At 40.8% G+C, this 27251-nt stretch overlaps 1 protein-coding gene across 5 annotated transcripts in view; it reads right to left on the reverse strand.

Moving 5' to 3' along the window:
* Nucleotides 1-27251, reverse strand: part of smad2 (SMAD family member 2) — a 170316-nt gene that overhangs the window by 41700 nt on the left and 101365 nt on the right. For 2 of the 5 annotated variants that reach the window (XM_069923834.1, XM_069923832.1), the window contains 5 exons: nt 17964-18157; nt 16546-16680; nt 12833-12907; nt 12464-12517; nt 4921-5133 (listed from right to left, as the gene is read on the reverse strand). In XM_069923834.1, coding sequence (XP_069779935.1) covers nt 4921-5133; nt 12464-12517; nt 12833-12907; nt 16546-16680; nt 17964-18157 — 671 coding nt within the window. The remainder of the gene's footprint in view (nt 1-4920; nt 5134-12463; nt 12518-12832; nt 12908-16545; nt 16681-17963; nt 18158-27251) is intronic. The other 3 variants (XM_069923836.1, XM_069923833.1, XM_069923837.1) reach the window with 3 other exon arrangements.

Here is a 27251-nt window from a genome sequence, read left to right on the forward strand (position 1 = left end):
TAGAGAGCACTGTTGGCAGTTATACACAGACCTCCAAAAAATAGGCAGGATGTGGACTACAAATTACCATGGCATATATAGATAAGGTACATCAGAAGAGCGATATTTTGGTAGCTACATGGGATTTTAACATGCAAGTAGATTGGGAAAACCAGGTTTGGACTGGATCTCAAGACAGAATTTGTAGAATGCCTATAAGATGGCTTTATAAAGCAGCTTCCTAATGAGCCCACTAGGGGATCAGCTATACTGGATTAAGTGTCGTGTAATGCACCAGAGGTGATTAGAGAGCTTAGAGTAAAGGAACCATGGCAATAATCACCAATATGACTGAGTTCAATTTGAAATTTAACAAGAAAAAATCAAAGTGAGAAGTATCGGTATTTCAGTGGAGTATAAAGGAATTATACTGGCATGAGAGAGAAACTGGTCAAGGAGCACTAATCTGGAAGATAATAGTGCAGCAATGGATGGAGTTACTGCAAATGAGGTGCAGGATAAATACATACAGAAAGGAGAAAATATTAAAATGAAAATATGCCACAACTATGGGTGACAATGGATGTCATAGCCAACATAAAGGCAAATTAGAGGGCATATAAGGAAGCAATAATTAGTGGGAAGATAGAGGATTGGGAAGTTTTTAAAATCTTGCAGAAGGCACCTAAAAAAACCCATAAGGAGGGAAAGGATGAAGTAGGCCAGCAAATAATATCAGAGTGTGGCGGTGCACATCTCTGTGAGTGAACAAGTCCCGACTTACAACCGTAATAGGGACCAAAGAATCATCACACCTGAGAATGAACACAAGTCGGAATTGTGCCAGCACACGTGGAGTACCAAAGTCTTAAAGCACTTTTTAATTAAATCTTTTTTTCATCGTACATTTGACAATAACAACTTAAAGCTTTCTGAATGTCAACCAACCTTAGCAAATCTTTCCACATTCTCGTCCATGCTTACCTTGTTAGTCAGTATTCCAGGATCCCAGGACTGGATGCGGCCATCTTGATTTCTGTGCGCATGTCTTTGGTTGGCGCATGCACAAATTTTCGATGGGTTCGCACATTGGAGTTTGGTTGGTGAATGCATGTTGGTTAAGCAGCTTGACAATATTGAAACCGCATCCTTAACTCTCGCTAATTCGTCATCTGAACTCCAATACGAGATACCACTACACATGCACAGTAGGTTCACACATTGTAATTTGATCGGTGCACGCGCAAGAGTTTGATGATATTGAAATCGCATCCTTAACTCTTGCTAATGCGCCCAATGAACTCCAATATGTGGATCCATTAAACATGCATAGTAGTTTATGTAGTGGAGTTCACTTGGCACATGTGCGAGCCTGCATTGGGTTAGCGTATTGGAGTTCGGATGGCGCATGTGTGAGAGTTAAGCACCTTGGCGATATTGAAATTGCATCCTTAACTCTTGTGCATATGCCAACCGAACTCCAATATGACAGCCCATTGCGTATGTGCAGTAGGTTCACGTATTGGAGTTTGATTGGTGCATGTAACTGACGATATTGAATTTGCATCCTTAACTCTTGAACATGTGCCAACCGAACTCCAGTACACAAACCCACCAAAGCCTCACACATTCGCACAGGGATCAAAATGGCCGTGCCTAGCCCCAGGATGCCCCCTAACAAGATAAGCACATTTTGGCTCTTACATGCCCTGTATCCCTGTTATAGTTTGTGAAATACAACATAAACCGTGTAAATTTTATATTTATATATATATTTTTTTCCACAAAAATTTCAGTTGTATGTGTGGATAGTTACAAGTCACATAGGTCATAAGTTGGGGGCTACCTGTACAGGGAAGTGAGGGTAGTTACTATTTCAAGGGAGTAGGTGCTCAAAAAGCTGAATTTTCTTAGGGTGCACATGTCTCCCGGCATTTAGCAAATGCCAGCCCACTATTCAAGAAGGGAGGGAGGCAGCAGAAAGGAAATTATGGATTGGTTAGTCTGCTGTCAGTGGTTGGAAAGATGTTGAAGTCGATTGTCAAGGATTAGTTTAGAGTCGAGGCCTATGACAAGATGGTTTCCTTAAGGGAAAATCTTGCTAACAAAAAGCCATCTTATAGGCATTCTACAAATTCTGTCTTGAGATCCAGTCCAAACCTGGTTTTCCCAATCTACTTGCATGTTAAAATCCCATGTAGCTACCAAAATATCGCTCTTCTGATGTACCTTATCTATATATGCCATGGTAATTTGTTGTCCACATCCTGCCTATTGTTTGGAGGTCTGTGTATAACTGCCAACACTTCCCTCTACCCTTGTAATTCTTTGAAGCAGGCTGGATAAAGGAGATGCAGTAGATGTCATATTTTTGGATTTTCAGAAGACCTTTGACAAGGTGCCACATAGGAGGCTACTTTAAAAGGTAAAAGCCAATGATGGTAACAGGAAAGACCCTGGCATGGTTATTAGAGCATTGGCTGATTGGCAGGAAGCAGAGAGTCAGAATACCGGGATGATATTTTGGTTGCTAGTTGCTTGTGGTATTCCACAGGGCTTAGTGTTGGGGCCATTTCTTTCTATGTTGATTTAGATTTATAGAATGAATGGCTTCATGGTCAAGTTTGTATATGATACAAAAGTATGTGGAGCGGGTAGTGTTAAGGAAACAGGAAGGCTGCAAAAGGACTTGGATTAGGAGAATGTGCAGAGAAGTGACAAATGAAATACAATATTGCTCAGTGTATGGTCATGCATTTCAGTAGAAAACAAAAGAAATGGGCAGCCTATTTTCTAAATGGGAATAAAATCGAAAATACTCAGATGCAAAGGAGCCTGGGAGTCTTCATGCAGGCTAGCCTGTAGGTAAACTTGTATGCTGAGTCTGCGATTAAGGTGGCAAATGCAATGATGGCATTCATTTCAGAAGGAATAGAATTCAAGAGCAGGAATGTGACATTGAGGCTTTACAAGACATTGGTGAAACTTCACTTGGAGTATTGTGAGCAGTTTTGGGCTTCTCATTTAAGAAAGGATGTGCTGATATTGGAGAGTGCTCAGAGATGGTTGATAAGGATGATTCCAGCAATGGTAGAGTCATCATATGAGAAGCGTTTGACAGCCCTTTGCCTGTACTCGTTGGAATTTAGGAGAATTTAGTGGGGGGTGGGAAAAAGAAGAGATCTTAGTAATACATTTCAAATGTTGGAAAGCTTTTTTCCCCCAAATGGTGGGACAGTCTAGGTGAAGAGGGGCACGACTTCAGGAATGAAGAACAGAGATGCGTAGGAATTTAACAGAGGGTGGTAAATCTGTGGAATCTGTTGCCACAGGTAGTTGTGGAGACCAGGTCAATGGATATATTTAAGGCAGAGATGGATAGGTTCTTGATTAGCTAGGGCACCAAAGGTTATGGGGAGAAGGCCGGGTAGTGGGGCTGAGTGGGAAAATGGATCAGCTCATGATTAAATTACTGGGCAGACTCGATAGGATGAATAGCCTATTTCTGCTCTAATGTCTTAAGGTCTAATGTCGGGGGACATATCAATACATACTGTGATTTAATGCCACAAAAGATCACAAATAAACTTGCTTTGAGAAAGGACAAGAAAAACAGAGGGAACTTTCAAACTTACTGTTTTCTAAAAATTATTTATTCTTTGAGCATAGGTTTCATCATTTATTGCCAATACCAAAGAATCTTGCTTTGTCACCTTGGAAATTAATTAAGAGTCTATCATGCTGGCTGATCTAGAAATACTCATCTCAAGACAAGATGAGGATGGAAAAAAGTGAACTGGAGTTAAACAAGAAAATCTGAAGATGCTGTGATCTAGTATAGTACACAAGTTTGTATACTGCAAAAGTGAACTGGATGATATATTAATGACAGTATTTGTTATTAACATAAGCTTTTTAATTCCAGATTTTATTAATTGATTAAAACTCTCCAGTGGCCAAAGTGATATATAAACTTGGTTCTCTTAATAAATATTAATTGTATGTGGATGTTCATTTATAACAACATTATTCTAGTATACCTGTGTTGGAAAGGAAAAGGCAGATGGACAGTGAATAGTTTATTTGGTTGGTTTACATTGCTAAGTGAGATAAATAGATTGTTTGTTTTACTCAAGTCCACCAGCAACCTTCCAGGCTCCTCATGGAGTTCAAGAAAGCAATAGAATCCAATATCACACATAAACGCCCTTTGGCCCACCATGTCCTGGCGAGCTGTGGTATCATTTACAATAATCTCATTCACCCACATTTGGTCAATAGCCTTCTGCCTTGGAATGTAGAGTACAGGATTCCTCAAAATTTTCCCCAGTATTTAGGCTGCAAAGAAAGCTGCAAGGACAAATTAGCTCAATTTCTTTTTGCTTCAACTGAAATTATTTGAATCTTTGTTCATAAATTATGTTTCACTTTCAGTATGTCTAGTCTTAAAATTTTATTTTAAAAATTGAACAGCTTTTTTTTTAAAAACAAATTGTTTAAATGATTTTGATTTGCGGCCAACCAGCTTCCCAGCAGATTTTACCTAAGGACTTCAAGAATGAGAAGACTCCCAATGTTTGCAATTAATATGCATATTCGTTGAATATGATTCACGAATCAACTCCTGCTCAATGGTCCAGAAGAAAAATTATATTAGATATTCTGCTGAAGGCAGCAGCACAAGTGGGTGCAGCAGTGAAAAAATATTTAATATATTATCATGGTTTGTGAAGTTTCCAAGTGACGCCAATGGAGTAACAGCATCAAATTTTAAATTTTCTCATGTTTCTGGTTACTTTATTTTCTGTCAGGTTTCTACTTTTCAGCTTTACTTTAGAAATATTTTTTTTTCCAGTTATGGTGTTATTTGTGATCCAAATTTTCTTGGACACAGTACACATCCTATAAATTTTTGAGCATGAAGGTATACAACTAACTTACCAATGTGTCGTCGTGTCATCTCAACTGTTGCATTTCTGTTGACATTAGACAGCAAACCAAGACAAAATCTTTCTGAGTTAGATGGGTCTGTAAATCCATCCACAGTTAATGAAGGCTGAGAAGCATGAAAGGTTTCACCAACTCTTTGGTTTAACTCATAGTATGCTATTGAACACCAAAATGCTGGCTCTGAATAGGTTACAGGTTGGAGATCTGCAACAAAATGCAAATAATTTTTTACATAGATAATTATCACATTTTGGCACTTCTGAGAAGCATCAACAATTCTTGGACCCTTCAACTTATCTGACACTATTTTGAAATATTTCCTTGCCTATACAGAACTCGCTCAACACAAATAGAAATTTTCTTAACTCAAAATAAACGTGATCAGAGATTCTGCTGAAACAAGCAAAAAGTTAGCACTGATTGATGCCTATAATGGTGAACTTTATTTCTCAAACACTGAAGCACTTGCTATGGTGGTTTAAAAAGGATAACCTTTATTTTGTGTATGTACAGTTAATTAATTTTTTTTAAATTTAGACATAGAGCACAGTTACAGGCTCTTCTGGCCCATGAAGCCATACTGCCCAATTACACCCAACTAACCTACCACCCCGGTATGTTTTTGAAGGGTAGGAGGAAACCAGAGAGCAAGGAGGAAGCCCATGCAAACATGGGGAGAACTTAAACTCCTTACAGACAGCAACAGATTGGAACCCAGGTCACTGGTGCTTTAACAGCATTGCACTAAGCACGATGCTAACCATGCCACCAGTTAAGTCTCAAACAATGAATTGAATGGCATTTAATGGCATTGGTTTCAATTAGAATTTTGATAGTCCTCCCATTAAAAAAAGTTTCTCTTTAAATCCTACCGAGAAGTGTTCATGCTTTTTAGAACCACGTTTATAGAGATGACATCTAACTGACTCGCGCCTTACCCCCTCACAAAAAATATTAACAAAGCAATACTTCCTAATTAACTCCATAGGTTTAATCATAAATGAAAATACAAACAATAAAATAGAACCATACAACTATAGAACGCTTCAGCACAGAAACAGGCCATTCAGCCCATTTAGTCCACGCTGAATTACTTTTCTGCCTCATCCCATTGAGCTGCACCCAGACATCAGCTCTCCTTACCCCTCCCATTTTTATTAAATGCCAAAATCGTGCCCGCATTCACCACCAACTGGCAGTTCATTCCACACTCTCACCACTAAGTTCTCCCTAATGTTCTCTTTAAACATTTCACCTTTCAACCTTAACCATGTCCACTAGTTCTTATTTTGCCTAATCTCAGTGGAAAAAGCCTGCTTGCATTTACCCTAATTAAACCCACCCCCCCCATAATTTTGTGAATCTCAGAATAAAGTCCTAATCTATTTAACCTTTCCCAATAATTTAGCTCCTCAAGCCATGGCAATATCTTTGTAAATCTTCTCTGCATTCTTTCAATCTTATTAATATCCTTCTTCCCTGTAGGTAGGGTCAAGAACTGCACACAATATTCTAAATTTGGCCTCACCAATGTCTTATACGACATAACATCCCAATTCCTATAACTCAATACTTTGATTTACAAAGGACAACATACCCAAAAGCTCTCTTTACGATCCTATCTACCTCTGATACCACTTTCAGGGAATTATGTGCCCTACCATTTACCAGGCCCTACCTTGGTTAATTCTCTCAAAGTGCAATACTTCACACTTCTCTGCATTAAATTCCACCTGGCATTTTAAAACCAATTTTTTCAGCTTGTCCAGATTCCCACTGCAAGATATAACAGCCTTCCTTACTATCCACTACACCCTTAATAATTGTGTCATCTGCAAACTTGCTGATGCAAATTACCACATTATCATCCAGATCATTGATTTCAAAGATAAAAAGCAATGGACATCTAAATCCAAGGCACAACACTGGTCACGGGCCTCCAGTCAGAAAGGCAATCCTCTACTGCCACTCTCTGGCTTCTTCCACAAAACCAATGTTTAATTCAGTTTACTTCTTTAGCTAGAATATCAAGTAACTGAACCTTTTTGACTAATATCTCATACAGGACCGTGCCAAAAGCCTCAAGACATTCATCAATGTTCCCGGGAACCTATCGATAAACTTCACAAGATTGGTTAATCACAACCTACCACACACAAAGCCAGATTGACTATTCACAACCAGTCCCCATCTATCAGAGTACTTAAAAATCTGATCTCTTAGAATAGCTGGTCCACTACTGAAGTCAGGGTCATCAGACTACAATTTCCTGGATTATTCTTGGAGCATTTTTTTAAAAAATCTGAACAATCCTATCATTGACAAATCATCCAATCCTGTGGCACCTCCCCAGAGCCAAGGACATTTTGAGTATCTCTACAAAGGGCCCTGCAATTTCTACATTAGCTTCCCTCAGGGTCTGAGAGAATATCTTGCTAGCCCTCAAGACAACAAGCATCTCCTTCTCTTTAATCTAGATAGGTTCCATGACCTCACTGCTTATTTGACTCACTTCTGTCCACCTCTTGAGTAAATACAAAGGCAAAAAAAAAAATTTAAGATAACTCCCATTTCTTTTAGCTTCATATATAGCAGACCACTTTGATCTGCAAGCGGACCATTTTTTTGCTATCTTTTTGCTCTTAATATACCTGAAGAAGTCTTTGATATTTTCTTTCACTTGCTGTCAAAGCAGCATACCTTCTTTTAAACCTCCTGATTTGAGAGATGGCTTCCCACTGACAAAACCATGTTGACTATCCCAAATCAATCCTTGTCCATCGAAGTATACGTCCAACTAACATCACAACCACGGGGTGGCACATTTGGTGTAGTGGTTAGCCCAACGTCTTAACAGCATCAGCTCAATGTTCTAGTTTTCTGTTGCTTTAGACACAATACAATGATGAGGATGAAGGAAGGAGGAGTGGCAATGTTTCTCAGGGAAAATATCACAGCTGTGCTCAGGCAGGTCAGACCAGAGAACTCTTCTACTGAGGATGCATAAATGAAGTTGAGGAACAGGAAAGGTATGACCACACTCATGAGGTTGTATTATAAACCACCCAATAATCAATGAGAATTGGAGAAGCAAATCTGTAGAGATAACAGAGAGCTGTAGGAAACACAAGGTTGTGATAGTAGGGGATTTAAATTTTCCACATATTGACTGGGTCTTCCATACTATAAAAGGGCTGAATGGCTTGGAGTTTGTCAAATGGTTTCAGGAAAGTTTTATGATTCAATATATAGAGATACCAACTAGAAAGAATGCAATACTGAACGAGACAGGACAAGTGACAAAAGTATGTGTAGGGCAACATTTTGGGTCCAGTGATAGTAATGCCATTAGTTTCAATTATGGAGGATAGGTCTTCGGTTCAGGTTGAGATTCTAAATTGGAGAAGTGCTAATTTTGAGGAAATGAGGAAGGATAAGTGGATTGGGACGTTGTTTTTGGGCAAGGATGTGTGAGGTAAATAGAGGATATTCAAAGGCGAAATTTTGAGTATACAGTTTGCGTTCCTGAAAGGATTAAAGGGAAGGTGAGTAGGCATAGGGAAGCTTGGTTTTTGAAGGATATTGGGGATCAGGTTGGGAAGAAGAGAGGTGTATAGCATGTTTAGGCAACATGGAGCAAACGAGGTGCTTGAGGAGTAATAAAAAATCCAAGAAAAACCTCAAGGAAGAAATCAGGAAGGCTAAAAGACACAAGGTTCCTTTTCCAGAAGGAAAAGGGGATGCATGGTTGGCGTAGAGGTTAGCACAGATCCTTTACAGCTCCTGTGATTGGGACCAGCGTTAGAATCCCACACTGTCTGTAAGAATTTTGTACATTCTCCCATGTCTGTGTGGGTTATCCTCGGGGGGGGGGGTGGGGGCTCCGATCTCCTCCTACCGTTTGAAATGTACTGGGGGGGTGTAGTTATTTGGGTGTAAATTGGGCAGCATGAACCCATGGGCTGAAATGGCCTGTTATCGTGCTGGATGTCTAAATTTAAAATTCAAATAAGACTGTCTTGTTTCAAGAAAGCCAGCATGGATTTAAGGAAAATAATATCCAGCTTCATAGCTTTTGCATTAAGTGACAGAGTATCAGTGACTAAATGAAATTCAGTTGGTGGCTTTCAAAGATCATTAAGCAGCTGCAACTATTTAAGCAGGAGAAAGAAAAACAGGAAAACCACAGCCTAACATTTGTAATAAAGTAAACACTAGAATCTATTATTAAACATGTAATGATAAGGCACTTAGAAAATAATTATAGGGTAGGATTGCTTTAACATACATTTTTGAACAAGAAATCATGTTTGACAAATGTGTTGAGATTTTTGTTGCTGTAACTAGCAAAATAAAACATGCAGAAACCTGACATGTTAAGGTGCACCAGAGAAAGTATTAAACAAAATTAAATCAGATTCAGAATTTATTGTCGTGAACATGTCACAAAATTGTATACTGCAACTGCATCACTGTGCAAACACATATAAATCCCTACAAAATAAAAAAAGCATATGAAAAATTCAAGGTAAAGAAGTGTGCGCTTCATTTTTCATTCAACAATCTGATGACAGAAGGGAAGAACCTGTCCTTGTGCCCCTGAGTGCTCGTCTTCAGGCTCCTGTATCTTTCTCTTCCCCCCCCCCCAATGGTAGCATGGCTTGGGTGGTGTGGGTCCTTGAGATTGATACTGCGTTAACAATCTTCAATTTTTTTCTCGTCCTGAGTGTTGGAACCTGCCAGAATGCTCACCAAGGAACATCTTCAGAAGTTTGAGAGTCTTTGGTGAAATACCAAATCTACTCAAACTCCTCACAAAGTATCTTCTTCATGATTGCATCAACATAGAGGCTCCAGGACAAAGATGTTGACACCAAGAAATTTGAAGTTCTTGACCCTCCCACTGCTGAGCCCTTGATGAGAAATGGTTCGCGTTCTCTTGAAGTCCACAATCATCTCCTTAGTTTTGCTAACATTGAATGGAAGGTTGTTGGCATGGCACCACTAAATTAGCCGATCTATCTCCCTCCTGGACGCTTCCTCGTTGCCTTCTGTGATTCTGCCGACAACTATGGTGTCATTTGTAAATTTGTAGATAGCACTGGAATTGTGCCTGGCCACACAATAAAAGTGTATAGTGAGTAGAGCAGTAGCCATTGGACTGGCACAGACTGAGGATTTGTTTACGTACAGAAAGGAGATTTGGAATCAATGGGTCATTTTAAAATTGGAAGTTTGTTGCAAAGCCTCACCCTCTCACAATGTCCATATATGAGGGAATCAAGATTGATATATACAAGATTACTAATGATTAAAAAAACACTAGATGATAGGTGGCTGAGGTAGATGCAAAAGTGCTTCAGGATATACAGACAGATCAATAAAATAAGCAAAGACATTTTCACATTACATTCCAGCAAACATTTATCACATCATACCTGGTACAGTGAAGAAGGGTTCCATCCACTAAGAAAATGAGAACTAGTAGGATTGGGCAATCAAGTTCAGCAGTTGGGAGTCAAAGGCTTGAAAAGGAGAGACTCAGCATATAGCAAATGATTGGGCAATCAAGGTTAGGTGACCCAAGCATTACTATAAAAGCGAGGAATTGTGTAGTGGAACTGAGATCGAGGGAGTGGTCATAGTGGAAGTGGACTGAGCCAGGGTAGAAAGGTTGATGCATCATCAATAACTTCAAAAGACTAGAAGTTATATAGAAACTAATAGGCTTTTATTCACAACAGAATGGAGGAACGTCCATGCTGGTTGACTGTCCTGACCTGAGGAAGAAACTGTGGCACAGTCACTTTATTCAGGGGTCTGTGGGAGGAGCCACAGGCACAGTCAGCAAGGGGCATGTCCAGATGAACTATGACAAGTACTAACACAGCCAAAACATAAACACAGTGGTTTACCACAAAGGCTTTGGCGAACAGGGGCTGAGGTGGTGGTGCAGGAGTTGAAGTTTAAGACCACCCTATCAAGGAACAAAATGATTCAGCAGTAGGCACAGGAAAGGGCAAGTTTTGTATATTTTTTTCCTCTAGTCAGAGACAGTGGGAATGACAACCAGGGTAGGGGAATGCTCCTCTTGCAGAAAGTTGGTAGTCAGGGAAGCCAGTAGTATCCTTGACTACTTCATCTGCGAGAAATGCATTCAGCTGGAGCTGGAAACATGAAAATTTGGCAAATTTCTAGGTGATGGAAAGTGTGCTGACCGGCTACATTACTGTCTAGTATGGGGACACCAATATCCCTGTAAAAGCTAGTGGACACAGCCCAGGATGTCACAGGCAAAACCCTCCCCATTATTGAGCCATCTACAGGGAACACTGCCGTCAGAGAGCAGCAACAATCATCAAAGACCCTCACCACCCAGCACATGCTCTGTTCTTACTGCTGCCATCAGGAAAGAGGATTAGGTGTCACAAAACTCACACCACCAGCTTCAGGAACAGCAGCATCCCATCCACCATCAGGTCCTCAACAACAAATTAATTGAAGTTTCATGTAAGAACTCATTTAAGGACTCATACTTTTGCACTTTTTATTCTCTATGGATTGCAGTTTGTTTACATTTCTTTATCTATTGACATTTCTTTATTTGTTTACATGTATACATTGTACTCAGTTTTTTTTTGCATTACCAAAAAGGGGATAATTCTACTTCGCCCGCAGGAAAAAATAATTTTAGGGCCACATGTAATGTCATGCATGTACTCTGAAATCTTTACTTTTCAAGGAGGTTACCAGAAAAGTTGCTCAGGATGTTGTATACTTGGACTTTAGTAAGGCCTCTGACAAATTCCCACATGGGAGGTTCGTTAGGAAAGTTCAGTCGCTAAGCGTTCATGGTGAGGCAATAAACTGGATGGGACAGGAGAAGCCTGTGTCTAGTGGAGTGCCTCAGCAATTGGTGCTGGGATCATTGTTGTTTGTAATCTATATCAATAATATGGATGGTAATGTGGTAAATTGGATCAGCAAGTTTGCACATGACACAGATTAGAAGTGTTGAGGACAGCAAAGGTTTTCAAAGCTTGCAGATGGTTCTGGATCAGCTGGATAAATGGGCTGAAAAATGACAGATGCAATTTAATGCAGACAAGTGTGAGATGTTGCATTTTGAAAGGACAAATCAAGGATACATGGTAAATGGTAGGACACTGAGGGTACAGTGTGATTAGCCTTGCAGAAGCTTACTAGAAATTCATACATGGGTTAAACAAAGAAACACTGTAAAGATGACCTTCAGGAAGACTTCACCTTCAAAGTTTTTGAAAGCAATTTGGAATATTTAATTCACACGATTTTTAAATGAAGAAAAAAAGATTTAGGACCAAATAAATTTCAGCATCGCTCCCGATTAATCAACATGTAGAATTTTATTTAAATGAAGTAGATTAAACAAATCTATTCTCTAACTTCATCATGTGTCAATTTTTTTTAGAATTATTCCTTAAGTAATTATGGGTGGCACTGCTATGGCATAAATAAATATTGGTTTCAAAATACAAAATACTATTGGACTTACCCAAGCTATGGTTAACTGGTGATAAGGTACTTGGTGACATTTCTGCAGGTGACCCTAAATATGAAAACACTGGCCATTTTAGAGATATGCAAAAAAAGCAATTGCACAATCCCTCAACTTTATACAATTTAGCTCCTTCACTATTCATTACAGATTAAATTTACATATTTTAAGACAAATTAGTACACATTATCTAGCTATATTCGGGTTATTTATATTTCTCCTCAATTAAATAGCAGAAAATTATCAGAATCAGTAGTTTTCTCTTGAATACCTAAATACATTAGTTTAATTTCATTAAAATAAATAGACAAAATGCTGCAATTTACTGTAAATTCAATAACATACCTCAAAGAAGATAGATCTCACCTGTATCCATACTTTGGTTCATTTGTTGATCACTGGTCTCTCCATCTTCACTAATGTAGCCAGGAGGAGGTGTTTCTATCAGTGAGAGAGGAGACATCTTGTTATTGCTGAGATGATCAGGTGCTACTTGAAACTGCATTTAGTTGATACTGTATATTAAAAAGGATGCAGTCATACCACATTAACTGTAAAATCAAGAACCATTCAGCTGTTTTTAATATCAAATTAGCTATCCCCAAAATTTTGGAGGAGGAATGGTTAGAGATAGCAAATGTTCTTCTCATCATCTTTCAAAGTTAACTATATTCTGGAATTCTCGCTGTGGAATAGCTGCAATTTACAGATAGCAAATACAGGGTGCAAGAGCCAACGACCTAATGTCAGATGATTTGTAAGGTATAACAGAAAACAGAAGATTGAATATTCAGCATGATTTTGTCGCAAGATCACATTTGACTAATTTAATGAAGTTTTTTTTGACAAGATGTCATGAGAAGAATCAGTGGTTGTGGAGTATTACAAACAAAAGTTCAAGTTCACTGCCACGGATAGACCAAGAGGGTGTGGAGAGAATGCCCTTTCAGCGGTCCTGTCCAACAGCTCCAATCAGGTTTAAATTGCTGGAGAATGCAGCCAGAAGTGGTTTCAACAATGATCCTTGGAGGTCAGTGTCCAAGATGGCAGCACCCATGTTCAGCAACCCAGATTTCATGGGGTGCTGGATCTGAGGAAGCAGCAGATCAGTGCAAAGCACCAGAGCAGGAAAATACCTCCTTCACCCTTACCTTCCCACCTAGCTGCATCTTTGGTGAGAACCTCACAGACCTGGAAACCAGGGAAGAGGACAAGGCTCCGGCCCGTGCTCGACAGAGGGCTCATACCAGGCCACAGAATGTTGGCAACTGGATTCTGGGAAACAGGCATCAAATCCGAGAATCATGAACATGCAGTGGTGAGCAGGGGTCCTGAAAGGCCCAAGGCACCTTCCTCATGAAATAGGATTCAAGGAAGTAAGACCTGGATGCCTCAAGATTCACTGCTGGTCAATAGGCTGTATGACTACAGAGGAATTGAAGAAGCAAGGACACACGATGTCTCTTTTGCTTCTCTTTCTTGACTTGATAATGACGCTGTATTAAAAGTGCCTCTGTGGGCCTTGACAGGAAAAGACAAACTTTATAGTTTGTGTACATGTCAATAAATGCAATCTTGAATCACTTTGGATTTTCACAAGTCTTTCCATGTGGTCCCATTGAAGACTGGACAAAAGCACACAAAATTGTAAATAATGTATTACAGATTGAGAAGGAGTTATCAGACAGAGCAAATAGTTGGAATAAACATATCTTATTTTCAGTCTGTGACTTGCATGAGACCTTGGCTCTATTTGCATACAACTGGTCATCAACGATTGAGTTGAGGGAACCAAATGTCACATTTCCAATTTACTAATCAACGTCAATGACAAAGGAGACAATATAGACTTCAGGAGAGAGACAGAGTTCAGACTCCTCTCCAATTTAATGGTGCTGAGGTCTAAAGAGTAGATAACTTCAAGTTTCAGGCACGCGCCGCTTAATGCCCATAATACATTCTGTGAAATTGGGTGCTATGTGATGTGGACACTGTGTGAACACCATATTACATACTTAGCAAACCTATGTGGGATACTGCAGTATACCTGTAAACGTTTTATTTGTAAGTAGGGATCAGTGTGGGACCAACAAATGGGAAGTGAGAATGAGGATTGACGAAAGGAATTCACACTAAACATCCAAGACTCTCATTTGTACTTAACAATATTTATTTATTTTTATAGACATACTTATTCTGCCAATGCATTATTTGTCAGCATGTGTGTCTGCTTGCATCAGAGAACGATGTTTTGTCAGGTTGTACTTCTACAATTGGATGGCAATAAACTTGAAGATGATGCATAATTTGTAGGCAAGAGATGGAGACAGGGTTGGTGGCGGTGTTGGGGGCAGCTTGAGATGTTGCATCCTGCAGCCTGTCAAAGAAGCTTGGTGAGTTCTTTAGTACATTCTGTCAATATCTGTTCGATCAGATTCCCTCCTGCCATTCCACAGGAGAAAGGTTTTTGGTGCCAAAAAGGAATGTGATCATGCAGGTAACTTTGTTGTTTATGGCATTTAAACACCAATGTTATTGGTGCAGCACTCAGAGGAAATTGAATACTTGATCATCTCCTACACAAGAACACCAAAAATGGAAATATGCCAATTAACCCTTTGAGTCTTCCCCATTTAACAAGTTTTGTTACTGACTCAATCTTGGTCCACCAATTCCCCAATTTTTTTTTCCTGAATATGACTCAACTCTTGCAGTTCTTGATTGGTGTCCTGAGTGGTTGCATTCTCTCATGCTGGAGGTGGCCATTGCTAAACACCTTTGCCACGAGAATATTACTTTCCACTTAATGACTACATCCTTTTTTATAAAGCTGCACCACTGAATTGAACTTTCAAGAAAAATTATTGCATAATTGTCCTGTTTTAACTCTCAAAACAATTAAAAACATTTATTGAAATCTATTTTCAGCATTTTAAAAACATTCTTTCTTTTGGCACAATGACTTGTTTTCTTTCCAACATAGAAATAGCAACAAGATTTATTGCACCAAAAAGAATTCAATTAAGTGTATGATTTGTCGCAAAATGCCTTGAATGTTATGTAGGAACAGAATTCCCTGATCTCAAACCAATCTTTCCTTTTCCTTCATATATCAACAGAAACTCATTCATTCCATATGAAATATCTTCCCAATAATGTTTTATCTTGTACTTCCATTTGTTCACTTGTATACTCTACAATTTAGCATTTTCTAGATTTTCACTGAAAACATTATTTTATCAAAGGACAATTTAAACCAGCGTTTCTCAACCTTTTTACCCTTGTGGAACACTTGAAATAGTTTTCGTGTCTCAGTGAACCCCTGCATAAAAGTTATTATACCATTATTAATATCTATCACTTTTATATTTTTATCGTAGTTATTTTTTTTTCAGATAACTTATTTAAGAAAAAAATTACCTTTTTTGTCAAATTTATCGAAATGCAAAAAAATCATACTGCTCATTTATGAGACCTCACACCAAGGTTTTCATTTTAAATAATGCAAGAGGTTGAAGCCTTTATTATAATAACCAAGGATTTTCCAACAATATGCCGTTCATGTATAGTAAAATTAGGAATATAAAATTAAACAAAAATTACTCAAAAATGCATTAGCCTATTTATCACTGTTTCTCGCGGAACCCCTAGCAACCTCTTGCGGATCCCTGGTTGAGAAACAATGATTTAAACATTTGTACCCACTTCTAAGATTTGTTATCGATGCATTCTAATGTTAAATATCCTTAATTTTACAACAAATTTTATTCATTTTTTATTTTTAGGTAAAACAAATGTAGACCCTCATGTCTTATGAAAATAAGATGCCCTTTTGAATATTTTATTCCACAAATTTGTCATCTTTAGAATTGAATCCCATTTCATCCACAACTGTAACTTCCCCCTCTAACTTGCAAGCTATGAACTATATTCAAAATGGAACAAAATTTAGCATTTAAGTTATAGATCACTGTTTCTAATGTGGTAATTCATGCTACATTTACTTTATCCTGAAATAAGGGTGCTCAGAGCATGAACCATTAATTCCACAGTTGGTGGAACTGCAAAACATTTAATACCTGGAATATAGTTACTCTGTGGCTCTATACCAGATGGAAAATTAGTGTTTTCGGGGATGGAATGAGTGTAGTCATCAAGTGGGGGCAACTCTGCTGGGATTTCAGTGTGTCGCGGCACCAGTACAGGCGGTAAAACTGAAATGAAAAGTACAAGTAATTAATAATGCTGACACTTTATATTCTATTCTGAGGACCATCTTTTCAGTGTTAATAGTAGAAAAACAGCTGCAGCACAATGCAGTTAAATAATTTATCTACCCTTCCTAATTACATAAATGATATAAACGCAGCCATGCAGGATTAAAAGCAGCCGAAGGCGACAGAATTTCAATTGCGACCTATGCCTTTTTTATGGGAAGAGATTTCTTCAACTCAAGTGTCAGGTTTAAGATTGAGCTACCATTTTTTGGTCTATGTCAGGCCAGATTTTAGACAAAGATATTTTCCATTTTAAAATTTTTGTAACTGAGGACCGACCTCAGAGAGCTTCTCTGTTCCTGTGAATCTTTTGGATTGAAGTGCCTTTCGAACAACCTACCAACTCTAAATGTATCAAAAATATCCATGGAAGGCTCCCTAAGAGTCTAACATTCCAGATTTATGAACGAATAATGAAATTGAATTGGAATGGCATTAGGTCTTGAAAGGAAACAAAAACACTTCATTTTCAACGTCAAATTTAAGTTATCCATCAAATATCTCTTTCTCTCTTACCAGGGCACTTTTATTCTACTTGGAAGACTTTCAAAACTGATCAGTACAAATTGATACTGGCACTAATCTTGATTGCTGTTGTCTAACTCACTAAGTGTAATTAACCTGAAAAGTAATATTCTTATATTATTGACACCAATTTTATTTAACCAATTTTCCTGGCTTGAACAAATTCTGAGGATCATCTGACAACAATAATTCAGGCATATGCTGATTCATCATTTGCAAAGTTAACACAGAAAACAACTGCCATGATTTTGACAAAATGAACTTGTGCAATCTATGCACTTAAATTGGCTTCTCCCTTTTCCTGGGAAAGATAAAGAAAATCACATTACAACATGAAACTTTGAACATGCAGGCTATTTTTTCTCAATACAGTAACACTTGTAGCATTAATATAAATTGTCATGCTAATGTAAAAGTTAATCAAAAGCCAGTTGTCATTTTCAGTTTAATTTTGTTGTATGCATTTTTTTTTAAACCAAGAGTTTGATTTAAGAAAGTGTTACCAGTAATTTGGCTGTTCATACTTGAACATTTAATTTCAAATGTCTCACTATTTACTACAGGCAAAATTGCATTCATGGATCCCAATGTATCCCAGAATTTCTTGCTTACTACATTTAGGTGTTGAAAAGTATATTAAACATTACTTTTAAAAATTATTTTCTTGCATTCTAAAAACATTAGCTTTCACTAACCTGGTGTTTCCACCCTCTGATAATGGTATGGGTTAACACACACTTCATCCTTCTTAAGATTGAAAGCATATTCACAAGTTTCAATTGCTCGTAGCTCATGGTGACTGTGAAGATCAGGCCAGCGCCACAAGTGACAGTAAATAACATGAGGCAATCCTTTACGATGTGAAACCTGAAGTCGGCCATCAAGTGATCTGCACATAAAAGAAATACAATCTGGAATGCTTAGAATATCAAACATCTCCAAGAAAATTAGTCAATTTCAAAATTAACCAACCATTCTCCAGCATCTAGAAGATGGGGGGGGGGGGGGGGGAGGAACACACAAGATGGGGAGTAAACAAAGGAATTAAGCTTCTCACAATATCCACTCATATACAGTGATTATTAATTATTCCCTGAACAACTCATATTGTATTACCAACCAAAGCAGTAAAACAAGAAAGTCTGCAAGCACTGTGATTGTAGTAAATGCACAAAATTGCTGGAGAAACTCAGCAAGTCCTGCAGCATCCACAGTATGCAAAGATATATTACCATTGTTTTGGGCCGGAGTCCTTTGATAAGGTAATTATATGCATCTTAACTGAAGGACCAAAAGATGTCATTGCACTACCCCAAGTTAAATTCACCCCAAATATATTGAGCGGCCACTTTTTAAATCTATGCAAGACCAGTTTTCAGACATCTCCCGTCATAAAATTCTTGCAGCTGATGACTGGAGCTTCTCTGTTGCTGTGAATCTTTTGGATTGAAGGGGCTTTAATTGCTCCAGTTGCTTCAAACATACTCATGGAAGACTCACCAAACTCCAACATTCTAGAGGCAAGAATATATAATGAAATGGAACAGGGCCTTCAAAAGAAATAAAAACACTTCATTTTCTGCAAGTCAATTTTAAGTTATCCACAGATGAAACTGGTCTTCATAAATATACAATTTAAATTATATTTTAATTGAAAAGCCCAGGTAAAATTTAAGTCCCATCTCTGCCTTGAGTAAAAACAAAATGCTGGATAGATTCAGGAGATCAGGCTGCACATTAACGGCATTTCACATGGTAAAGTATTCAAATTATAATCAAAGCCAAATCCATTCTGATATTAAGGCATTCCTGCTTGCAACAAGTTATAATTAGAGCAGCTAGCTTTGCTGGAGAGAGAGGGAAAAAAATCACTGCAAGCAATTGCAGTGGGACTCCATGATACAGGAAATAAATTCTCTCTAAGATAACAAAGACACACAATTTAAATGTGACCAATGTCACTACTAGTTTGAAGGATCACAGGAAAAAAATTAGCTCAGATAATTGATGCTGAAACAATCTCCAACATCACTCCATCCTCCAATTGCCCTACTCCGAACTTTCCAATTTGGCCTTATGCAAAAATTTTCAATGGAACATAATAATAATAATAACAAAATAATGGAGCATCACCCCTTTTTCTTGGAAATATTGATTTTCAAATGTTTCAGTATTATGCAAATGAAAATAGTTCTTCATAAATGAAACAACAGTCTCATTATTTTATTTCTCTTCAAATTCCACCAGTACTTCCGAATCGAAAATACTTCTTTCAGAATCCCTAGATCTCCAAGTGACACATTGATCCAGCATCTCCAACTCCACACCACCAGCCTTGATTCTGTTCATTCTTGATTCCAATCACTTTTGCCATAAACATCAGCTTGCACATCTACAAAGGTCATCCCCTCTTTCCTACTGCTGATCTATTTCCCATCTGTATTCCCATTCGCAAACATGGTATGTTGGGATTTCTATCCATTCTTTTGATAATGCAATTTACATCCTTTCAGACTTAAAGGATTTAGCAATTTAATTTAATGATTCTGACACCTCTAAGCAAACTTGTGTTTCTTTATAAATGCCATTAACATGCCTTCCAGCAGCACTTAATCACTTCCTTTGTGTGATTTTAGACCTGTCCTTCCTGTTCTTTTTTCTGACCACAAACGTATATTGCTTTTTTCCAGTTTATATAATAGCAACTTGTCCGTGAACTACTCTTTGCAGACGATGCCGCTTTAGTTGCCCATTCAGAGCCAGCTCTTCAGCGCTTGACGTCCTGTTTTGCGGAAACTGCCAAAATGTTTGGCCTGGAAGTCAGCCTGAAGAAAACTGAGGTTCTCCATCAGCCAGCTCCCCACCATAACTACCATCCCCCCCCCCCCCCCCCCACATCTCCATCAGGCACTCAAAACGGTCAACCAGTTTACCTATCTCGGCTGCACCATTTCATCGGATGCAAGGATCGACAACGAAATAGACAACAGACTCGCCAAGGCAAATAGCGCCTTTGGAAGACTACACAAAAGAGTCTGGAAAAACAACCAACTGAAAAACCTCACAAAGATTAGCGCATACAGAGCCGTTGTCATACCCACACTCCTGTTCGGCTCCGAATCATGGGTCCTCTACCGGCATCACCTTCGGCTCCTAGAACGCTTCCACCAGCGTTGTCTCCGCTCCATCCTCAACATTCATTGGAGCGCTTTCATCCCTAACGTCAAAGTACTCGAGATGGCAGAGGCCGACAGCATCGAATCCACGCTGCTGAAGATCCAACTGCGCTGGGTAGGTCACGTCTCCAGAATGGAGGACCATCGCCTTCCCAAGATCGTGTTATATGGCAAGCTCTCCACTGGCCACTGTGACAGAGGTGCACCAAAGAAGAGGTACAAGTACTGCCTAAAGAAATCTCTTGGTGCCTGCCACATTGATCACCGCCAGTGGGCTAATATCGCTTCAAACCGTGCATCTTGGCGCCTCACAGTTCGGCGGGCAGCAACCTCCTTTGAAGAAGACCGCAGAGCCCACCTCACTGACAAAAGACAAAGGAGGAAAAACCCAACACCCAACCCACCAATTTTCCCTTCCAACTGCTGCAACTGTATCTGCCTGTCCCGCATCGGACTTGTTAGCCACAAACGAGCCTGCAGCTGACGTGGACATTACCCCTCCATAAATCTTTGTCCGCGAAGCCAAGCCAAAGAAGAAGAAGAAGAAGAAGAATAGCTATTAAGACTGCTTTCTCCTCCAGATGCAAATCAGATTTGTGGCGTATTTCCAGTGTTTTGTATATTTATTTCACAAATAAGAAAGTTACAAATGGAAATAAAAATTCATCTTTTTGGCTACCGATTACTGCTCATGAATGGATATTACAAATAACTGAAATGAAGACTATTTAGTCATTTACGAAGGGTACTAATGTTAATAGTGTAAAAATCTGGGGATCAGAAGGTTTTTATTGAAAAAAAGGGAGAGGGAAATAAGACAGAAAAGCAAACACTTCAAAGCACATTCAGGTTCACTCCAAAGCAAATTCAAATAAGTCAAGAATGTGGGATAGAATTCAGGCTTTTACATGACAGTAACTCAACTTTGCTGAGGAATCCATTTTACTCCATTAGTAGTCCATTCAACCCCACAAGCTGGAAATTATTTCTATTCTCAGAATTACAAAATAGTTTTCTTTATCTTATATTAAAATAGTTGATTTGAATATAATGAGTGAAGGCTAAAGATAGCAGACTTCATTGTCCTGCCTGAATGAAGGATCACAGAACATAACTCGTTTTGTCTTATCGGGTTAAAGATAAAATTATTTTACTACACAAACATGAAGGTAAAATTAAGAAAATGTTAAAAATCAGAAATATTAAAGGAAAATGTCTGCCACAACTCAAAGGGTTTATTAGCATTTGTTAAAAAAGTTAACATTTCAGAATTGCAATTTAAAAAAAAATCAAAACTTTAAATGTTAAAGATATAAGTTTTAAACACTTGAAGGTATGGAAAAGTAAAAGGACCAAAGGGAAAGGTCAGCAACTGCGTAGAAGGCAGCAATGACTAAATAATAAAAAGGCTAACAATGTAAAGCAGAAAACAATGATTAAAATTTTATAATAACCAAGGAATAATTCCAGAAGTCTTAAAACCAACAGCAGAATCATCATGTCTGCTGCACGTACAGAAGTTAAAATTGTTATTCCTTCTTCCTTTTTAGATAGTTTTATCTCAGCAACTTTTCTCTCCATCTAAAAAAATAATAAAAATAGAACACTCTGGAAATATTCATCAAGTCAGGCAGTATTGGTGAGAAATAGAGTTATTTCAGGCTGATGACCTCCCACTGAAACCAAGTTGGTTATTTTACAAAGTGGAAAGGCTATTTAAGTGTTAAATTCAGCATGAAGTTCCATCTTCCATATCCAACAATGTTGACTCACTGCACATTCCCATGCAAGGATGTGCTTTTTTGCTCCTTTCTCACAGAAAGGTACTCACATATTCATTGCAGGTGAAGCAACCATTCAATTTGACATGCCCTCTGGCCTACAACTCTCTATCAATTGGCACTTCCTTTCTGCAAGGGGGATAGATGGGCAGAATTTGTCAGGAGTGTCCACAGCACATGGACCAGCTGACTAGAGAGGCTGCACTAGATCCAGTACTGAGTAATAAACTGATAGGTGACAGATCTCTTGGTGGGGGAGCATTTCAAGATAGTGACCACAACTCCGAGCTTCAGCACAAATATGGACAAGGATAAAAGCAAACAAAATGGTAGTGTTTAATTGGGAAAGGGAAAATTACGATGGGATGAGATAGAAACTAGGAAGTGTAAACTGGGAACAGTTATTCTCGGAAATGTTTAAGGACCACTTGGGCGGGGTTCTGTATAGGTTTGTTCCACTAAGACATGGTCAAGATGGTAGCAAAAGGGAACCATGATTGACAAAACAGGTGAGGCACTAAGTACCATCATACCAGGACACAGCCGGTCAAGTAGTGGATTTCCTTCAAGACCCACCAGTTCTTAGCAAGTACAAAGCCCTAAAACCCCTCCTTCTCTGGATTTACGGCCTCTTATGACACGAGCAAGCTGCGCAGCTCCTCTGTTTCGATGGCCTGGGGGACCATGCCCCTTTGGACAACATGTTGGCACTGGCAGACAGCATGGCATTGCTTGCTCTTCAAACAGTTGTTTTCGGATCATATGCCAGAAGACATCCACTTCATGTTCGCTGGCGTGGACTTTCATAAACCTCGAACAGTGACTGCCTGTGCAGACGTTCTGCACCGCATGAAACAGCAAGGCACAAGGCCGACAGAAATTAGGGCTGTGTCACACCCAAAGGCCCAGGCTCCACGAGTACCAGCGACGAGGGTGCACGTTCCCCCGGACAAGCATGACTCCATGACAATGGCTTCGGCAGCTGGCAACCGTAACAGCCTTCTCTACGTCTGGGACGAACTCTCCAAGCGCAAATTTCTAGCTGACACGGGTGCAGAGGTTAGTGTCCTTCCTCCTTCAGGCTTTGACATCCATACCAGGAGAGCAGGTCTGCCGTTCACTGTGATGAATAAGTTTGATTTGTACGTATGGCACACAGACTGTACCCCTGAAATTAGGCAACAATAAGTTATCGTGAAAGTTTATTCTTGCTGCTGTTTGCCCGCCATTGCTTGGTGGACTTAAGAGTGCAGGTTGGTGAACACCACAACCTTCCAGACTTTCCGTCTTGTAGAAGCCAAACTACCCACCCCACATCTAGACGCCATGGAGTACTCTAAAAATGAATTCGCCAAACTTCTTGCAGTTTCCGGACAGTGTCACTCTCTAGTTCTCCACTGCCACAACCAAACATAGCATTGCACACTACATCCTCACCCAAGGACCTCTTCGACACAGCCGAGACTCCCTGGTTCTCCATTACCACACCCAAACACGGTGTCACACACATCCGCAGCCAAGGACCTCCTCTACATGCCGAAGGCCAACGCCTGCACCTGACAAAGTTGTTCCACAACAAGAGTTCTACAAAATGGAGGAACTTGGAATTATACGTAGGTACCCAAAGTCACAGGAGGCTGGAGACCTTGTGGGGATTACAGGCGTCTCAACGACACTACCATTGCAGACTACCACCATGTGTCCCTATTCAGGACTTTACAGCTAATCTTCATGGGGCCAGGATATTTTCTAAAATTGACTTGGTGCATGGGTACCACTAAATATCTGTAAACCCGGAGGATGTGCCCAAGACCGCCATCATAACACCATTCAGCCTACCCACACATTACCTCCAACAGAAGCCAACAATTTACCTCCGCACTCTGGGATGTTTTGTCACGACAGCTGCAAATGCAGTTCATTCCACCATACGACAGCCTATCACCTGCAGTCAAATGGCCTTGTGGAGCAGTTCCAGACACATGAAAGCTGCACTGGTGACCCGCCTCCAGGGACTTGATTGGACGGACGAGCTATCCTGAATCCTCCTGGGAATAAGGACAGCACCCAAGCAGGATCTCAACCCCTCATCGGACCCCCACTCATTGTACAGGAGATGCCACTCACTGAAGTCTTAGGCAAACTGAGGGTGCGGCTTGGAAAATTGGCCCCAGTTCCCACATCAAGGTATAGAACAACACCACCCTTCATCCCAAAGAAACTCCTGGACTGCGAATTTGTATTTGTGCTTAGAGGTGCACACAGGCCACCCTTTCAGAGGCTGTATGAGAGTTCCTTCAGAGTGTTATGAAACAATCGAAAAACGTGTGTACTGGACATTGGGGGGCATCCAGAAACATTTATGATTGACCGACTAAAGCCCACTCATCTGGATAACCCTTGCCACGACCCCCAATGCGAAGGTGTGGACAAGTGCCCAAGAGCTTTGGACAGTAATGGCATCAGAGGTTTAGTCTCCTATCACTGGGGGAAGGCAGTGAGGGGGCATGTAGCAGTTCACCAGAGTCTTAATTGAACTAGCTTGCGAGGTTCTGAGTGACATCAAATGACTTACTGAACTTCAACTTGACTACATCTGATCATTTCCTCGTTCTTCATTTCACCCTGCAACATAGTTGCTACACTTCTGATGCAAAACTTGGAACAAACCATGATTCAATCAATACACCCCATGTGTTTTCCAAATGTCTCTTAAATATTTGCATTTTTTGTGCTTTCACTGGACCCCACCCACTAGCAGTGCATTCCACTCACCTAACTCAAGGCAAAAAAAAAATTGCTTCAAACATTCCCTTCAAACTTTTCCATTCAACCTTAAGGCTACTACACCCTCTAATATTTGCCATTTCCTCTCTGGAAAAAGACAATCTATTTTATCTATGCCTTGTGGCGGTCCACTCACTCGGGGTGAACCAGCCCCGCTTGTAATGCCATGTGGCGGGGCAGCCCTGGGAAGATGGCACCGTCGGGGCTTCTTCCTCAGTAAAATTTCCCATGCGCCACGTGCCCCAGGCAGCATGGTGATGTCATCATGCACGTGGTGACCGAACCAATGTTGCCCTTAAAGGGGCACGCGCCAGATTCAAAGATTCAAATAGAACAGTCGTTAACGACCTTCAACGTGGTGGCTGTGCTTCTTACACTGCTCACACCACCACAGTGGTGACCCCGACGAGCCCAAACATTTTTCTGGACTCAAGTAACATGGATTCAGCAGAGGTTAACGCCGTCTCCATCAAGCTTCCCCTCTTTTGAACCCACCGCCCAAGAACGTGGTTCGGGCAAGCGAAAGCGCAATTCCAGCTTCGCAACATCTCCACAGACACAACGATGTTTTACCACGTCGTGAGCACACTGGACCAAGACACAGCAGCGAGGGTGGACAACCTCATCCACCACCCCCTGGCTGTGGGCAAGAACACTGCCCTCAAGGATCTGCTGCAGGGAATTTTTGGGCTCACTCCCCAGCAACAGGCTTCCAGGCCGCTACACTTGGATGGGCTTGGGAACAGTATTCCCTTGGCGCTGATGGACGAGATGCTGGCCCTGGCGGAAGACCACAAGCCGTGTTTTCTTTCTTCAGATATTCCTGAAGCAGATGCTGGAGGACATCCAACTGCACCTTATGGATGAGGATTTCTCAGACCCGCGAAAAGCAGCAGCCCACACCGATGCCCTTTGGAGGCATCCCTCAACCAGGTAACACGACCAGGACCCAGCCGCCCACAGGCCGCCCCCAAGACCAAGCCAAAGGAGAGCCAGTCGACCTGGTGTTTCTACCACTAGCGCTGGGGAGTGCAAACCAGCAAGTGCCAGCAACCCTGCGGGTTTCAGGGAAACGGCCAGGCTAGCTGCCATTGATGGCTGCGATGGCTGGCCACGAGAACAGCCTCCTTCATGTCATGGACAGATCCACCGCTGCTGATTCCTGGTAGACACGGGCCGAATTGAGCGCCCTCCCTCCAAACGGCCTTAGAGACTAGCACCCGATCTCGCGGTCCAAACCTGAGAGCGGCCAACGGCTCCACCATCAAGACTGACGGCACCCGCAGGGCACAGATGCAGATCGGGAGGGAGAAATTTCACTAGAGGTTCTTCCTGGCCTCGGTGGGCACTGCACTGTTGGGGGCCGACTTCCTGAGGGCTTACGGTCTCCTGGTCAATATGAAGGGCAAGAGGCTGGTCAATGCCCACATGTTCCACTCCATACGGTTGGACACAGCAGATGCCTGCAGATCCAAAATCGCCGCCGTTGCCACTGCTAGGGACGAGTTCTCCAACATACTCCACAAGTTCCCGCCATCTTGGAGCCGCACTTGAACGCAGCCCTGCCCCAGCATGGGGTCTTCCACCACATTGCCACGCAAGGCCCCCTGCTGCATGCTAGGCCCAGATGGTTGCTGCCCGAAAAACTCCAGCAGGCAAAAGAGGTGTTCTTCAGACTTCAGGAGCTGAGAATAGTCCGGCGCTCGGACAGAGCCTGGGCATCACCGCACCACATGGTCTTGAAATCGTCTGGGGGCTGGAGACCCTGCAGGGACTATCGTCGGTTGAACAAAGCAACCACTCCCGACAGGTACCTGGTGTCCCACATACAGGACTCCTCCGCCAACCTGCATGGTGCATGGGTTTTCTCCAAAGTGGACCTCGTGCGAGGATACCATCAGATCCTGGTGCATGGACGACATGAGTAAGATGACCATCATCATTCCCTTCGGCCTCTTAGAGTTCCTCCACATGCCCTTTGGTCTAAAGAATGCGGCACAAACATTCCAGCGCCTCATGGATGCGGTGGGAAAGGATTTGGACTTTGTGTTCATCTACTTGGATGATATACTGATTGCCAGTCGCAACCGCGAAGAGCACAAAGCCCACCTCCATACCCTCTTTGCCCGGCTGGTGGATTTCGGCCTCAAGGTCAACGCGGCCAAATGCCAGATTGGCAGAGAGTCCCTCCAGTTTTTGGAGCACACCATTTTGGTGGCTGGGGCCGCCCCGGCACCGG

This window comes from Narcine bancroftii, chromosome 3 (assembly GCF_036971445.1).
Source record: "Narcine bancroftii isolate sNarBan1 chromosome 3, sNarBan1.hap1, whole genome shotgun sequence".
In the NCBI taxonomy this organism is placed as follows: domain Eukaryota; kingdom Metazoa; phylum Chordata; class Chondrichthyes; order Torpediniformes; family Narcinidae; genus Narcine; species Narcine bancroftii.